A 17,392-nucleotide genomic window follows, 5' to 3' on the forward strand; every position below is an offset into this window, starting at 1 on the left:
GGGTGGGTGGGTCAGCTGGACCCCTGGAGTACACAGAGATGTCCAGGAGGGTCTGTAGAAGAAGGGGCGTGGCCCATGGGTCTGCAGCAGGAGGGATGCAGTGACTAAAGTGATAGCTGGGAGAAGGCAGTGGTCCTCAGAGCCATACCTGGTGGGGAGAGGCCACGTGGGGCTGAGCAAAGAGGGTACGATTTCCCTCCAGCCTCAGGGCTGGGCACACTTGCCTTCAGAGCCTCCCCACACTAGGTGAGCCAGATGCTGGCCTTACCTCATTTACCATCTCAGAGCCATCTGAAGGGGGAGAAGGGAACCAGGCCCCAGGAGGCAGAAAGTCATCAAAGCTCCCACATCTGTGACCAGCCTCAGTGCCATGCTTTTTCTATGGAGGGTCCTGTCCAATGGAACTGAGCACAGACCAGATAAAAGAACTGGGCACCCAGTGGCTTCAGTCCAGGGCCTGGTGTTCAAACTTTACTGGAAACAAAGGGGCCGACAGAGATTGAAGAAAGAACTGCTAGAAAGGGGCTGGTGTCCCCATGGGACTGTGGGTTTTGGAGCCTTGTGCCCCCACCTGAGCCTCAGGGGGCCCGGAGTGTCCACCCCAGTGGACCTTTCGAGAAATGGCTGGGCCATTGTGCAGAAGAATGCCCGGAAATCCCGCGCCGCCCTCCCCCAGCAAGGATGGGGGCTCTTCCTCCTGGCCAGGAAACTCCAAGTTGGCTTCCGGAGGGTGGCCTGGGGGCTGGGGTGCCAGGGACACCATCGCCACTGGTGGGAGGGCAGGGCACAGCCCCTCCGTGTCCCTTTGTCTCTCCTGTCTGAAGGCCAGAGCAGGCTGCTAGGCCTGGGGCCACCACTGCCCCTGGGTATACATTCAGTGTGCTGGGTCACTGAGAATTTCCTGAAGTGGTGTCACCTGAGCTGGGCCCCCAAGCATGGGGTGCGGGCAGTACCGCAGGAAGACGAGCAGCCCCTATGAAGATTGAGAGGTCTGGGAAGCCCCTGCAGCTTGGGAAAGTGGGGGTCGCCAGGCAGGGGGAAAGCCCTGTGCCACCGCTTTGTGCCAGAGACTCAGGCTCCAGAGAGGCAGTGAGTGGCATGGCGGGTGTGAGGCTGGAGCCTGGGCCTGACCTCCATATGGCTGCCTGGCGTCTCCGTTTGCCCTAGGGGTGAGAGAGACAGTACCGCGACTAGGAGCGGGGCTGGAGAGAGAGTGCGGGAAAGGGCCTGGGTGGGGCTTGGACTCCGGGGCGGGCTTTCTGGAGACACCCCCTACAAGGGCCTCTACGGCTGTGACAGGGGTTGGGGGGTGGCGGCTCCTGCAAACCCGGGTCAGTGGAGTGGAGCTGGCTCCGGTGGAAGAGACCACTGGGCTCACTAGGGGATGTGGGAGTGGACCGGGTGGTGCAGGCTGGGGGTCAAGCGCCTTCTGAAGTGACGGGGCCGGAACACGCAGGGAGGCGGCTCAAGAAGCGCGCCCTAGTCCAGCCCAGAACGCGCTTGGCCGCGACTAGGATAACTGCGGGTGGGGCTGGGGGCGGCGGCCGGGCGGGGAGCCGTCCTGCGCCCTCAGCTACCCCCCAAGAGCCGTTGTTTTCCTAACTTCAGCTGCCAGGGGCTCTGTGATTGGCTGCGGGACGACGGCCCGCGCACGGATTGGCTGCTTCGGGCCGGGGGGCCGGGCCCGGGGGACAGAATCCGCCCCCGAACCTTCAAAGAGGGTACCCCCCGGCAGGAGTTGGCAGACCTAGAAGGTGCGACAGACCCGCGGGGCAAACGGACTGGGGCCGAGAACCGGGAGCGCGGGCGCAAAGGCACCAGGGCCCGCCCAGGGCGCCGCGCAGCACGGCCTTGGGGGTTCTGGGGGGCCGTCGGGCTCGCGTCTCTCCTCTAGCCATGGGGTCCGCAGCGTTGGAGATCCTGGGCCTGGTGCTGTGCCTGGTGGGCTGGGGGGGTCTGATCCTGGCTTGCGGGCTGCCCATGTGGCAGGTGACTGCCTTCCTGGACCACAACATCGTGACTGCGCAGACCACCTGGAAGGGGCTGTGGATGTCGTGCGTGGTGCAGAGCACGGGGCACATGCAGTGCAAGGTGTACGACTCGGTGCTGGCTCTGAGCACCGAGGTGCAGGCAGCGCGGGCGCTCACCGTGGGCGCCGTGCTGTTGGCATTCGTTGCGCTCTTCGTGACCTTGGCGGGAGCGCAGTGCACCACCTGCGTGGCCCCAGGCCCGGCCAAGGCGCGTGTGGCCCTCACGGGAGGCGTGCTTTACCTGCTTTGCGGGCTGCTTGCGCTCGTGCCACTCTGCTGGTTCGCCAACATTGTCGTCCGCGAGTTCTACGATCCGTCTGTGCCCGTGTCGCAGAAGTATGAGCTGGGCGCAGCGCTGTATATCGGCTGGGCGGCCACCGCGCTGCTCATGGTAGGCGGCGGCCTCTTGTGCTGCGGCGCCTGGGTCTGCACCAGCCGTCCCGACCTCAGCTTCCCTGTGAAGTATTCGGCGCCGCGGCGACCCACGGCCACCGGCGACTACGACAAGAAGAACTACGTCTGAGGGCGCTGGGCACGGCGGGGGCCCTCCTGCCAGCTACGCCTGCGAGGCATTGGACGAGCCTGGGGAGCCCCGCATGGACCGGCGGCTTCCGCCGAGTAGCGCAGCGCGCAGGCTCCGCGGAACGTCCGGCTCTGCACCCCGACGCGGTTCCTGGATGGGCTCCTGCCTGCGCCCGCAGCTGACCCTCTCCTGCCACCAGCCGGGCCCTGCCCTTAACAGACGGACTCGGACAGTTTCCTTTTCTGTGCGCGGCGCTGTTTCCACAGGCAGAGCGGGTGTCAGACTGAGGATGCCGCTTCCCCTCCAAGACGCTGGGGGTCTTGGCTGTTGCCTTACTTCCCAGAGGCTCCTGCTGACTTCGGAGGGGCGGATGGAGAGCCCAGGGCCCCCACCGGAGAGATGTGTACAGCTGGTCTTTACCCCATCAGCAGGGCCCGAGCCCAGGGGCCAGTTACTTGGCCTGGACCTCCCGGTCTCACTCCAGCATCTCCCCAGGCAAGGCTTTGTGGGCACCGGAGCTTGAGAGCGGTCGGGAGTGGGAAGGCTAAGAATCTACTTAGTAAATGGTTTGAACTCTTTCCCGCCTGTGTCCTGTTCTCTGTCCAGCCATCTCCCGTGTCCAGCAGCCCCATTCATCACCCACTAGCCCCGCCCTCCCAAGGACTCCTGTAGAGACCTCCTCCCAGGGCTGGCGGCTGGGGCCATTTTCCCCATCCTCCCTGCTACCTTCCCACCAGGTGGGAGACACAGCCACCACTTACTACAGCCCAGAAAGGCGGGATCTGCGGTCAGAAGAGCCGCTGCTGCAGTCATGGGGCCCTGGGGCCCGGGATGGGACAGGGGCGGGGGCAGCGGCAGACCCCAGCAGGGTGAAGCGCCCTCAACACAGGCTGGTGAGTGGGGGTCCTGCGATGTGGGAAGTGCTGGGGGTGGGCAGTCAGGCCGCTGGCTTCTCTCAGAAAGGGTCGAGCCCCACACAGCACAGGGCGAGGTTTTCCACTGCCGTCTCAGGGTTTGCCTAGTTCCGGGTCCCATCAAGTGGCCACAGGTCTGTAGAACTCCCGACCAGGCCCTTTCCAATGGTGGGTGGGGCAGGAATAGGGGTGAATGCAGGACACGCCGGTCAACAGTGGGGTTGCCATGGGAGGAGGTGCTGACAGCTGGTTGCCCAGAGTACCACAGCTTGGCTCCAGCCCCTTATCCTGGCTCCTTCACCAGTCCCAGCGTAGCTCCCTACAGAGGCTGTACCCACCCACCCTGCCGGCCTGGCAGCCTGCCCAGACTGGTACTGACAACCAGTGCCTGTGCCAGCCCCTGCTGGGGGCACCTTCCTCCTCCAGGGGCTGTATGACCTGGGAGTCAGGGCTGGCCCCTGCCAGGCATCTCGGAATAGGGGCTCCAGAGCCATCTAACAGTCACTGAGAGCTCATTGTTTTTAGCCTTGTTCTAGGTACTTTGAATTAACACATTTTTAACTTTTGACATAAAGCTAGAAGCAGAAGAGAGCAGCTGATGAAGGGGGCATGCTGCAGGGAAGAGCTCTAAGCCCAGCTGGAAGGAAGACTTGGCATCTGCTCCAACCTGGCCTCAGGGGCCCTGCCCAGAAATGTCTGGGCCACATCCAGTGGCAGGGAGTCTCCTAGGTCTGTCCAGGCTACCACCATGGGGCAGTGGCAGAACCCCAAGAATGTGGGCTCAGTGGGGCTTAGGGCAGCCGCTGGAATGTGTGGCAGCTTCCTGGGAGCTGCTGTGGAACCAGAGGTGGGATGAGTTACAGGGATAGGGGCCCCATAGTGCAGAGGTCCTCAGCAGGCCTGACCTGTGCCCCACCTGGGCCTGTAGAGCAGGGACCAAGAGCAGTCCCCAAGCTTGGGAGTGTGTGATCCCAGAGCTGTGGCCCTGGGCAGAGCCGGAAACAATGGTCCTTACACTCTTGCATCTGGCCACTGGGGCTGGGTAGTACCAAGTCTGGTGCGTTTGGTCAGAAGCCGAGGCTCAAGGCTGCCTGGGAGGGTTGCATCCCACACAAGCCGTTTCCTAAGAAAGGAAGGGCATGGGGCTGGGCATGGGATGGCTCATGGCTATAATCCCAGCATTTTGGGAGGCCGAGGGGGGCGGATCACAAGGTCAGGAGATCAAGACCATCCTGGCCAACATGGCAACACCCCATCTCTACTAAAAATACAAAAATTAGCTGGGCGTGGTGGCCATACCTGTAATCCCAGCTACTCAGGAAGCTGAGGCAGGAGAACCGCTTGAACCCTGGAGGCAGAGGAAGCAGTGAGCCGAGATCGTGCCACTGCACTCCAGCCTGGCGACAGAGCAAGACTGTCTCAAAAAAAAAAAAAAAAAAAAAAAAAAAAGGAAGGGCACGGAAAGGCAGCTGCACAGCCTCTGAACTTTCCCAAATGGCCAGGGTGGGCAGCTCAAGGGTCCCAGGGAGCTGTGCAAACCACCAGAGAGGAGGGGAGGGGCCCAGCCCCCAGTCCAGCTCTGACCCTTTTGTGCCCACTGCCCTTTGCCAAGGGCTGCACCAAGACCAGCCCCACCTATCTGTGTGCGCTTTTCCAGGTCACTCTTTCTGAGCTTTTCCCCACTGACTTAAAACCTACCCAAATCACTCCTGCCTTCAAAGACCCGAAAAAGTGCTGGACGGTGAGACCCACGGGTGGAGGGATGGCTGAGAGAGTGGACTAGCTATGTGGCTGAGGCCAAGTGGACCGGAGGAAGTGGTAGGTGGACAGAGCCAGGTGCTGGCTGGCACCACTAGGCAGTGGCCGGTGCAGGTGCTGTGAGGAGGCGGGGATGCTGAGGGGTACTGACCTCTGCCCACTGCCACCCGGAGGTCCTGGAGGACAGAGTGAGGAGATCTTGTACTTCGGGCCAATCCTCATGCTGATTTCCTGCCAGGCGCTGAGGGTACCTGGGGCCCAGGACCTATAGAAGACTCAAGGCACACCCAAGCACTGGCCTCGAGACCAGAGCCACAATGGGGACGGAGCCTAAAATAAGCATTTTATTTAATAAAAAATGGCTTCTACATCTCAAACCACGTACATAACTTACAATCTAAATGAAAGCCAGTTATATAAATAAGGAGGTCATTCCTGAAGAAATCAAATTCTAGAAAAGAAAACAAGAAAAAACAAGTTTCAAACAATGTTGATGTGCCACCACATTAAACAAACTGCCCAGGCATTCCCGCTGGGTAGTGCTTCTGAGTAGCCAGGACTGCTTGTGGGGGTGAGGCCACCCCAGACTCAGAGGCCTCTGCTGTCCTCACAGCACCCCTTGCCTGGGCTGAGCTGTCCTACATCAGAGCTCCTGCCCGCTGGTCCAGGCACCTTCTCACCTCACGGACCCCGCCCAGCTGCTCAGCCAGCCCCCTGGCACCCTCCCATGGGGTCTCTCCCTCTATCCCTCGGTACTCTGCTGCTCAGCCCTCCTGGCCCAGGCCACCTGTACCCCTGCCTCAGTGGAAGAACACACAGCAGCATAACATCATCATCAAGCAGGCTGCAGGGAAGGGGTCTGCCTCTAGCACCCACTCCACTGCCGGAGAGCCCCACCTCTGCATCTGCCCCACCCTACACAGTCCTGTGCTGATGCTCACATTCATCGTCTAAGGAGAGAGTGGGCCCCATTTTTGGATGAGGAAACAGGCTCAGTCTGATTAGGTGGCTGGTCCAAGGTCACTGCTGATGAGCCTACAGAACTTGCCAAAAACCCGAGGGTCTGACCCAGAACCCCTCCCCTAACATGGGCCCTGTGTAGTCCAGGCCACCCTGAGAGGAACTGTGGGGTCCCTGAAGCCCCCTGTGCTGTTGTCAGTCGAACACCCCCACTCCAGCCCCAACAGAACAGGTGCTTGCCCCTGGAGGGATGGACAGACGGACGGATGGGTGGGAGAGTGGGAAGGACCCCAGGCCTGGCCTGAGGGACCTCCTACAACAGAGCCTTGGCAGGGCCCTTCTGCCATAGCCGCAGCCTCCAGGCTAGGGCTCCGGGAGATGCAGGGCTGGATGTGGCATTCCCTCTGGGGAACCTGGGCTGAGAGATGGTCACAAAGACACAAGGCAGGCCTATTTCCTGGGAACCCTTAAGAAAGAGGTAGTACATGGGGCAGTGGGAGGTGTCCCGGGTCAGTGACCTGCCAGTGAATCCCACCGGGGCCCTCAGGACAGCTGTGTGCTGGTGAAGGCCCCAGCAGAACCGGCACTTTGGAATTCTCAGCTGAGTGGCTGCCAACAGCTTTGCTTTCTCATGAGCCAAGCACACAAAAGCCTGCATGCCTGCTCTGTGGGCTCTTGCCCAGCACTTGACATGAAGGCTGTGGGACAGGAGGCTCCAGGTGGCCTCCGAGGGCAGCACCAGGGAGTCTGTGTGTGACATGTGTCACACGGGATGCCCAGCCCCAGAGTGCGGTCAGCAGAGGGTGAATACCAGCTCTTTCTGAAGGGATCGCAGGGGCTTAATGAAATTAGCTACCTCAAAATGCCCCATTGTGGCCCTGCTGGCAGCCTAAGGACAGATGTGCTTAGGAAAAATGTGTTGGCTCCAATCTCCTCAAGAACGCTGCTTTGGTCTGAAACCCAAGTAAAAGCCTCCGTTGAGGAAGGACAGAGCAGGGCATCAGGGTCGGGCTCTGAGGGGGCTGCTACAGCTGCCCCTGCAGAACCCCTGTAACTCACCCTAGGATAGGAGGGAAACCAGTGCATCCAGAAACTTGCTCCGATCCTCAGCTTTCAGCTCAATTACTGAAGTAATGAAAGAAAAACAGCCGTGAGAAGGGAGGAGTAGGAACACAAGGCAGGGCACAGAACTGCCCCCGCCGCCTGCCCTCCACCGCATTCCAAAGTGTGCGGCTCCTCCTGGTCTGTGGTGTTCTGCACTCAGTGGTTGTGTCTCTGTCTCACTGTACCTCGTCGTCAGAACTGCTGTCTGCACTGCTAGAGAGGCCAGGGCTGGGGACTGCAGAGAGAACCCCGCCCCGGGAAGCCAATAGAGGGGACACAGGGAGGGGCCCTACAGACCTGGACAGAAACGGGCCTGCCCACCCCACCTGGCATGAATCCTGGTCCCCAGAGTGGGTTGTGGAAGTCCTTGGGTGGGGCAGGACACTTTTGGACGCACTCTGGCCAATGCCTCGGCTTCAGTGTTCTCTTCCCCACAAGGGGACATGGTGCAAACTGCCCATATCACAGGGCCCTCAGGCTCAGCTGAGCACACAAACCCTCACCACAAAGCAAAACCGGCCCCCAGAATGGGGCTGGCCTGGCCCTGGGAGCCGTCTATGCCGCCAGCCACAGCCCCGAGAGCCCCAGATCCAGCCCCACACAGGCAGGTACTGGCCATGGCCCACTCTGCACCCCCACCCCTGGCTCTCTACCCTCAGGGAGACCAGGCAGTTCCCAGCCCGAATCCTCCCTGTATAATGAAGCCAGATATTCTGCAGGCCAGTGGGTGTCCATTCACCTCTCCCACAGCACAAGCATGAAAGAGTGAGCAGGGGCTGCTGTGCGGGGTGAACCGACACCATACAGTGCCACAGCCATGGCTGGGTTTGGCTCAAGGAAGGCAGCTCTGAGATGGCTGAGGCCACTTCAACAAAGGCTGGATCTCCCATGACAGTGTCTATCATTGTTGAGGAATCTGTGGTGATGAGGCAAGAAAATTTCCTTTCTCAGAGGTGCGGGAAGTACTGAGGTTGTTATGAGCTGAACTGTCTCCCCCAAATCCCTATGTTGAAGCCCTAACCTCCAGGACCTTAGAATGTGACTGTGGCAGTTAAGTTCAAATGGGGTTGTTAGGATGGGCTCTAATCCAGTCTGTCTGGTGTCCTCGGAAGATGAAACGGTTTGGACACACACACCAGGGAGGTGTGCAGAGGGAAGACCACGTGAAGACACAGGGAGAAGGTGGGCATCTGTGTGAGCCAAGGAGAGAGGCCTCAGGAGAAGCCAGCCCTGCCCCGCCTTGACCTGGGCCTTCTTGCCCCTAGGACTGGGAGGAGACACGTGGTTGAAGCCACCCTGTCTGTGGTATTTTGCTATGGCAGCTTTAGCAAACTAACCCAGGGTGAAATATCAGTAAGTCTGTTTTACTTTAAAGCCTGTCAATAAGAATAAGAAGGCAAACACAGCCGAATGTGAACCATCTTCTGTGCTGGTGCTGGGGAAGCAACAGGCGGGCAGGCCCATCTATTCTGGGCTCATCTGACACATAGGTGGGGCTAGTGTCCCAGCTGTCTCACAGGTAGCACCTATCACGACACACACCCCTAACCCGTGGAGAGGGGGCTGGCACAGCATGGGGTGGTGTCCTGGGTCATCACAGGCCCTGCTGTTTCCTCATCCCATGAAACAGAAACAACCCAACCCTGACAGGTGAGGCCGAGGCCCAGAGGCCCTGGTGGCCAGTTCTCTAGGCTTGCTGGGAAAGTGATCCTTAGCACTGGCTGTAAGGCCAGAGTCAGGCCTGTCATTCCCTGGGAAACACTTTTTCCCTCTCTAAGGAGCCTGAGGCTCACCAGAGCTCCCTGAGCCACCAGGAGTAGCCTGTCTGAGGGCCGGATCTGGAAGGTCAAGAGAGCTGTTGGCCAGGCTCCTCCAGCCATGCCAACTTGCCTGGTTCCAGGGCCTGCAGTGGCATTGAAGGGTCAGGTGGGGAAGTGTGGCAGAGTGGCAGAAGACTCTTACCTGAGAGGTCAAAATGGTTGTGCAGCATCCGGGAGCTGGTGCTTTCCGCTGCCTTCTCAAATGCCCGCCCAAAAAAGCTACAGACACACAAGACATGTCGGGGATCAGGCTGCCTGCAATGGACCCTTCCCATCCCCGGCCCCAGGACAGACACTAGAGGCAAATACCACTCTACTCAGCAGGGCTAATAAGCTGACACCCCCAACACTCCCCACCCTCCAGTCCCAGGACGAGTGGAAGTTGCTCACTTCTTCCTGTCCGAGCTGTCAGTCTCTGGGGGGATGCCCACCACGGTCACTGTGCCATGCTCCACGCTCAGGGGGGCAGCCATCACCAGAGGCAGCAGCTTGCAGCGCCTGTTCTTTGTCTATGGAGTTGGAGAGAGCACCCTCTGTCAGAGTACGATGGGCCCCAGCTCACCACTCAGAGCCCGACAGCACCCAGTCACTCTACTCCCCAGAGCCTCCAGGGACTCTCATCAGAGAAGATGCCTTGGTCCCCACCCAGCCACCCCAAGTTAGATGCCCAAGGCCAGGGTCTAATTCCCAGTCCAAGGAGCTCTCCAAGCACCTGCCCTCCTGTACCCACAGTGTGGTACTGTGGCCACGATGCTGTGTCCCCAAGCCTCCTTGTGTACCAGCCTAGCCCCACTGCCCCTTGGCTGTTTGTTGCAGGGAGCCCGCCCTGCCATCTCCTCCCTCACCTCCTTCAGGTCCTGCGGCAGCTGCCACCTTCTCCAGGAGGCCCCAGGCCACCCCGCCTCGTCCTGCTCCATCCCCTGGCAGCACATGCTCTCATCTTAACCGCAGCTACCACTCCTTATCCCCTCTCGCTGGCACGCTCCCTCAGGATAAAGGTTCAGGGCCTCCTTCTCCGTTGTGCCTGCAGCACCCACACCCTACAGCCCAGGTGACCAGCATTCCTGGTGTGTCTAGGACTGAGGGGTGTCCCAGGATGTGCACCAGGATGGGCAGTCACTCCATGACAACAGGGCCAGGCAGGTGCTGGATGTTCAAAACATGTCTGATAAATGAATGGATCCTGTAAAGTAGGTATGTGTTCATCCATTTCATGGATGAGGAAACAGGCTCAGATCAGATTATCTACCTCACGTCACACAACTGGCAAATGAGGAGGCTGATCTTTGAACACAGCCTAGAGGACTTCAAGGCCCATGCTCTGTCCCTAGTTCATCTTTGATATTACCTGGTTGATAGAACACATGTCATCTGTCATCATTTTTCTGGTTAGTTCAGTAGCAAAAGAAAAGTTCAACTTCCTGTTAGCACATTTTGTTTGAAATAGCCCCCTGCATAAACGCTCATCCTCGAAGCAGAGGAGGACTTCAATTATTGAAATGTCACATCTTGGAAGAGCCCCATGTTGGCTGGGTGAGGACCCCTGCCCTAAAGCCAGCCAAGTTAGGAGTGTGTTCCATGTCAACGCAAAGAGGGGGTTAGACCACACAGAAGACAAAGCCAGGCACAGGAAATCAGCCTAGTGGACAACCTGTTGCTGGGAAGCCAGTCTCTGCTACAACCATCCTGCTTTCCCTGACCTGCGACAATAGCACACAAGCCCCAGCCCTGTTCACTCCGCGAGGGCCCCTCCCTACTCGTCTGAGTGACTTAGACAGCCAGTGATGAATCAGAGCTTGAGAGAACTGGAAGGTTCCTAGGGGTCAGCTGAGGAAAAGACAGCTCAGAAAAAAGTAATGGATATGCCTAGACCTTGTAGCTGGTGAACAGCCACAGGCACCCCAAGGCTGGCATCTAACTCCCAGTCCAGGGAGCTCTCCAAGCACCTGCCCTCCTGTACCCACAGCACCCGCCTGGCCTCTCACCGAACACACAAAGGACTTGAGCAGGTGTTTGCTGAGCAGGCTCAGGGATGCCGGCCTGGAGAACAGCATGACATCTGGAGTGCCCTGTGGAGGCGAGACAGATGGTCAGACGAAGCCACTGGTGCTGTGGCCAGGCGCCTGTGCTCTGTGGGAAGCCTGACCTCCATGAGGGAGCAGTACAGGAAAGGCCCCTGGGAGATGACGAGGTTGGTGCAAAGGCAGCTGGCAATGGTCTGCTGGGTGGCTCGTAGCTGCTTCTTGGCGAGTTCCAGGCCATGGTAGAGTTTGTCCAGGTTACTCCTGCAACAGGGCAGACACATGGCTTTGGTGGTGCTTTGGTAAAATACCAAAGTCACAAATAAGATTGCTTGGCTACCAGTTCAGAAAGAGGTTTGGGGATAAGAATTTATCTTCTCTCCCTCCTGAGTTCTCTCTCACATGAAAGGAAATAATTTTTTAAATTGTATAAACATGCAGCAATCCAGTAAGAGGTGGGAGAGGGTGCAAGCATCAGAAGACAGAAGATTAAAAGCCAACAGAGGGAAGATCCCACACAGGAGGGCCCAGGAGGACTGACACAGGGGAGGCTTGGGCAAGGGCTGGAGGTTGGATGACGGATCGCCTCAAACTCAACAGATTTTTACTCTTCCCTCGAAAAAGGGAGGCTCCCCTCTGAGTACATGAAATGTACCCTCTGTGTATAAGTAGAGTCCTCAAGCAAAGCCTCTGGGCTTTACAGTGGGGAGTCACAAAGTGTCACAGCTGGCTCCTGCCTGCAAAGGTGAAGCGATGTCTTATGACCAGTGAGCTCAGCCAAAGGTCCACGATCCCCTTCTCGAATATGAAAGACATCAGATCATTTGAGAAATGCCTGTGGCCTGAAAAAATAACCCTGAAGGAAACAGATAATTTGGAGAACAAAAGAAAGTTAAAATGAACTCTAACTAGTATCTTCAGAGAGATGTGTGCAACTCTTACATTCCTAAACCAAGAACAGGATGCTATGAAAAACGAACAGTCAAAAACTAGGAAATGTTGATGGAAATAAAAACAATTGCAAAAGATAAAACATCCACTCAAAGTCCAAAGGATAAGTCAAGAAAAGCTTCCTCAACATAGGTAACAAGACAAAGTTACGGAAAATGTAAGGCAAAAATATAAGACAGAGCATCATCATTCCAGGAAGCCTGGAAAGCAAGAATAAAAAACATGGATGTTTTCTGTGGAGGGAATAGTAAAGAAATAGTAAAATGAAGATACTGTCAGATATATAAGAACTCAGAAAGTTTATCTCACATGTGACTTTTATTTGAAAGTTACTTAAGAACTGTGCTCTAATTTAACGAGGGAGTAAATGAAACAAAGATGAAGATCTCAAGAAACATTGGACCTAACTAAGAGGCACAGCCAAGATTTGGACATCCATGAGGATAGTGGAAGGCAGGCCTAGAGAGCTGTAGGTCCAGGCTGTGGTGAGCAGACAGAATCCCAGACTCTTCAGCAAAAAGGGGCTCAGAGAATAACGGCTGGAAGGAGTTTAAGGGAGAAAAAAATGAATGTGATAAAGGAGGCAATTAAAAACGCCAGGAAAAACAAAGAGCCGTGCCAGATAGTAATCCACTATTACACATGATTGTCTCTGGAATAGTTTATTAGCACAATAAAGTAAACTATTTGTTGACTTTCATCTTTTAAAATCAACCTATAGGCTGGGCGCAGTAGTTCACGCCTGTAATCCCAGCACTTTGGGAGGCCGACCGAGGTGGGCAGATCACGAGGTCAGGAGATCAAGACCATCCTGGCTAACACAGTGAAACCCCATCTCTACAAAAATTAGCTGGGCATGGTGGCGGGTGCCTGTGGTCCCAGCTACTAGGGAGGCTGAGGCAGGAGACTGGCGGGTGAACCCAGGAGGAGGAGCTTGCAGTAGCCGAGATCGCACAACTGCACTCCAGTCTGGGCGACAGAGCGAGACTCCGTCTCTAAAAAAATAAATAAATAAAATAAAATAAAATAAAATAAAATAAAATAAAATCAACCTACAGCCAAAGATAAGACAAATTATCTTTTTCTCTATCCCAAGATTGTTATCAGTCTTGAAAACGTAAAAGCACAAATTTCAGAAAATACCAAGGACAGCTGAAGAGCAAAGTAAGGCTGTTTCCACAGCTTGGATATCTGTCCCCTCGAAACCTCATGTTGAAATCTGATCCAAGATCGCAGAGATGGGGTCTAATGGGAAATGTTTGGATCATGGGGGCAGATCCCTCATGAATAGATGAATGCCCTACCTGGGGCTAGGGGGTATAAGTGAGTTCTTACTCTATTAGTTCCCATGACAGCTGGTTGTTAAAAAGAGCCTAGTACTTTCCTCCTTTCTCTTCCTTCCTCCATTACCACATGGTCTCTGCACACACCAGCTCCCCTTTTGCCATGAGTGGAAGCAGCCTGAGGCCCTCACCAGATGCAGATGCCCAATCTTGAGCATTCCAGCCATCAGAATTGTGAGCCAAATAAACCTTTTCTCTTTATAAATTACCCAGCCTCAGGTACTCCTTTATAGCAACACAAAATGGATTAAGAGTGTTTCAAATATCCTTTTCTTACAAAGTAGGGAGACGAGACACTGGTGATGAAAGAAGACATAAATATGTTAAAGTTACAAAGAAGTTAAAAATAGTGGCATAACTGTACCAACAGGAGGGAAGGTGGACAAGAGTGGGACAGATGCTCCTTTGTCACAGTAGGAAGTTGGTAGACAATGTCTAAAGCCTACCCATCAATGCTGGGACGATGGCAGCAACAGTGGTAAGACAGTGTTTGGATTTCCCCAAATTTCTAGATAAAAGTAGAGCAACTATATTGCAAAACGAAAAACTTCGGACACACATTTGCAACAAATTAAGAGAACAAGGGAACACTTCAAACCCCAAAGTGTAAGCAGGTGAAAAGAGACCATGAACAGCCAGACAGGTACACAATCTATATCAGTGCGAGAGAAAGCCGAGAGGTAGTGAGACCTAAGAAGACTTAAAACTCCAGGCAACTGGAGAGCAGTGGCCCAAACTGAGAGGAAGTTTGCCCTATGCAACAGCAGGTGAGTGCAGTGGGCCAAGGGAAAGTATAAGGGGCCTCCCTAGAGTGCAAGGAGTCCTGGTAATGAGCAAGGGGTCCTGTTAAACAGCAAGGAATCCTGGTAAAGTATAAGGAGACTATAGTAAAGAGTAAGGGGCCCAGCCTGGCCAACATGTCTCTACAAAAAATACAAAAATTAGCCAGGTGTGGTGGCACATGCCTATAGTTCCAGTTACTTGGGAGACTGAGGCAGGAGAATCGCTTGAACCTGGGAGGCAGAAGTTGCAGTGAGTGGAAATCGTGCCACTGCACACCAGCTTAAGTGACAGAGTAAGACCCTGCCTCCAAAAAAAAAAAAATTAGCCTTCAATGAATCATACTCCTAATGTAAGGGCTAAAACTATAAAAGTGTTAGTAAAAAAAATAATGTGAAATCTTCATGACCTTGGGTTAGGCAATGGTTTCTTAGCTATGACACCAAAAGCGCAAGAACCAAAGGAAAAAGCAGATCACTTAAATGTCATCAAAATTAACAAATTTTATATTTCCTAGGACACTGACAAAGTGAAAAGCCAGCCTACAGAATGGGAGAAAATATTTGCAAATTACTTATCTGATAAGGGATTTGTATGTAGGATATATAAAAATTTTAGGCTGGGCACGATGGTTTATACCTATAATCCCAGTTCTTTGGGAGGCCAAGGCCAGAAGACTGCTTGAGCCCAGGAGTTTGAGACCAGCCTGGGCAACATGGTAAGACCTCATCTCTACTAAACATTTAAAAATTAGCAGGTGTGGAAGCTCATGCCTGTAATCCCAGCTACTCAGGAGGCTGAGGTGGGAGGATGGCTTGAGCCAAGGAGTTTGAGGCTGCAGTGAGCCATGATTGTACCACTGCATTCCAGCTTGAGCAACAGAGTGATACCCTGTCTCAAAAAAAAAAAAAAAAAAAAAAAGACAAAGGACTCAAATAGACAATTCTCCTAACAAGATACACAAATGACCAATAAGCACATGAGAAGATGCTCAGCACTATTAGTCATCAAGAAAATGCAAATCAAAACCATGAGATACCACTTCATACTCACTGGGATGGCTGTAATCCAAAAGATGGACAAAAACAAGTGTCGGTGAGGATGTGAAGAAACTGAAACCCTCCCATCTGGTGGGAATGTGAAATGGTGCAGCTGCTGTGGAAAACAGTCTGGCAGTTCCCCAAAAGGTTAAACCTAGTGTTACCATGTCACCCAGTATTTCCACTTGTAGGTATATAACCAAAAGAAACAAAGACATGACTACACAAAAACTTGTACATCTAGGTTCACAGAAGCATCAGTCACAATAGTCAACAGGTGGAAACAAGCCACATGCCCATCAACTGATGAACTTATAAATGAAATAGAATATATCCATCCAATGGAATATTATTTACAATAAAAAGATATTGGCTGGGCGTGGTGGCTCATGCCTGTAATCCCAGCACTTTGGGAGGCCAAGGCAGGCGGATCACAAGGTCAGGCGTTTGAGACCAGCCTGACCAACATGGTGAAACCCCGTCTCTACTAAAACTACAAAAATTAGCCGGGCTTGGTGGCATGTGCCTGTAATCCCAGCTACTCGGGAGGCTGAGGCAGGAGAATTGCTTGAACCCAGGAGGCGGAGGTTGCAGTGAGCCGAGAACATGCCACTAGACTATAGCCTGGGCGACAGAGTGAGATTCTGTCTCGGGTGCAGGGGGAGGAAGACATATAGTACCAATACATCCTACAATATAGATGAGCCTTGCAAACATGATGCTAAGTGAAGACCCCAGTCACAAAGAACCACATCTTGTATGATCCCATTTGTATGAAATGCTCAGAACAATCAATTCATAAAGACAAAAGGGAGATTGGTGGTTGCCAGAGGCTGGGAGGATCTCTCTGGGGCAATGAAAATGCTCTAAAATTAGATAGTGGTAATTGGTGCACAACCTTGCAAAACCTAACTGTAACCTACTAAAAGTCATTGCAGGCTAGGCACAGTGGCTCATGCCTGTTCATCCCAGCACTTTGGGAGGCTGAGGTGGAAGGATTGCTTGAGCCTAGGAATTTGAGACCAGTATGGGCAACATAGTGATATCACATCTCTACAAAAATTTTAAAAATTAGCAAGGTGTGGTGGCATGCACCTGTTGTCCCAGCTACTCAAGAGACTGAGGTAGGAGGATTGCTTGAGGTTGCTGTGAGCTATGAGCATGCCGCTGCACTCCAGCCTGGGCAATAGAGCGAGACTCTGTCTCTAAAAAAGTAAAAAAAAAATAAATAAAAGCCATCATATTGTACACGTTAAATGGGTGAACTGTATGGCATGCAAATTGTATCTCAATAAATCTGTGGGAACAAAAAAGTGTGCTTGGGAGCAGAACCAGGAAATCCCAGAAAGCAGGCCCCCATATATACATATGCATCTTTACCACTGCACAAAAGCAACAGAAGTGGCAGCTCTTGAAGTCAGAAAAGCTGTCCGAATCATGCCTCCTCCTCCTAAAAAGTCAGGGAAATGAAATTTATAAATAAAGAGCATGAGAGAAGTAGCAAAGTCAAATCCCCTCAAAGTCTCTACTAGAAAAAAAGAGAAGGAACAGGAACACCTCCCTGGACAATGAAAGCACACTAATGTGAAAGTTGCAGATCCCAGGATGAAATCACTTTTTGTCAGGCCCAAACAAATTAAAGCTGGGAAAGCACCAAAGAAGAGAGCTCCTGCTTGCATGTCTGGAATAAAGACTCAAAGACTTTCTAAATAACCCCACAAGAAATCCCTTCTTTAGGACTGCAACAATTCAGATAAGATGCTCTTAAAATATAACACTTGCCCAGTAATGCATCTTCACCAATGAACTGATACCAACTCTGGCTTTGAGTCTCTGAAACCAATGAATTGTTTCCAAGCTAGCTTATGTGAACTTCTCCTTTTGCCAATAAAAGCTTCCCCTTAGCCTCCTCTCTTTGGATGCATATTTGGGTTACCATAGCTGTGCATCACAGACACTGTAATCCTCTTTTCTAATTCCCAGATAAATTCAATGTATTTGGAGATATTTTTCTGACACTAGAAAGACATGCTAAAAAAAAGATCCAAATTGTCACATTCTATTTCAAAACAAGCAAAAAGACAAGGAAAAATACAGGACATCTCAGGAAGTAAGAAAAGAAAGAATTGGAAAATTAAAAAATTGAGA

At 53.5% G+C, this 17,392-nt stretch overlaps 2 protein-coding genes across 4 annotated transcripts in view; one reads left to right on the forward strand and one right to left on the reverse strand.

Annotated features, from left to right (window-relative positions):
• Nucleotides 1–1,222: 1,222 nt before the first annotated feature.
• Nucleotides 1,223–3,131, forward strand: CLDN5 (claudin 5). Its single transcript, XM_007975039.3, has one exon. It carries the CDS (start codon nt 1,897–1,899, stop codon nt 2,551–2,553), a length of 657 nt encoding a protein of 218 aa, XP_007973230.1. The 5' UTR covers nt 1,223–1,896; the 3' UTR covers nt 2,554–3,131.
• A 2,412-nt stretch (nt 3,132–5,543) lies between these two features.
• Nucleotides 5,544–17,392, reverse strand: part of CDC45 (cell division cycle 45) — a 43,430-nt gene continuing 31,581 nt past the window's right edge. For all 3 annotated transcript variants that reach the window (XM_007975042.3, XM_037994848.2, XM_073007028.1), the window contains 6 exons: nt 11,256–11,394; nt 11,095–11,178; nt 9,500–9,618; nt 9,252–9,328; nt 7,245–7,310; nt 5,544–5,676 (listed from right to left, as the gene is read on the reverse strand). In XM_007975042.3, the coding sequence (XP_007973233.1) occupies nt 7,246–7,310; nt 9,252–9,328; nt 9,500–9,618; nt 11,095–11,178; nt 11,256–11,394 (484 nt within the window). In that variant the 3' untranslated portion in view covers nt 5,544–5,676; nt 7,245. The remainder of the gene's footprint in view (nt 5,677–7,244; nt 7,311–9,251; nt 9,329–9,499; nt 9,619–11,094; nt 11,179–11,255; nt 11,395–17,392) is intronic.

Source organism: Chlorocebus sabaeus, chromosome 19 (genome assembly GCF_047675955.1).
Source record: "Chlorocebus sabaeus isolate Y175 chromosome 19, mChlSab1.0.hap1, whole genome shotgun sequence".
In the NCBI taxonomy this organism is placed as follows: Eukaryota; Metazoa; Chordata; class Mammalia; order Primates; family Cercopithecidae; genus Chlorocebus; species Chlorocebus sabaeus.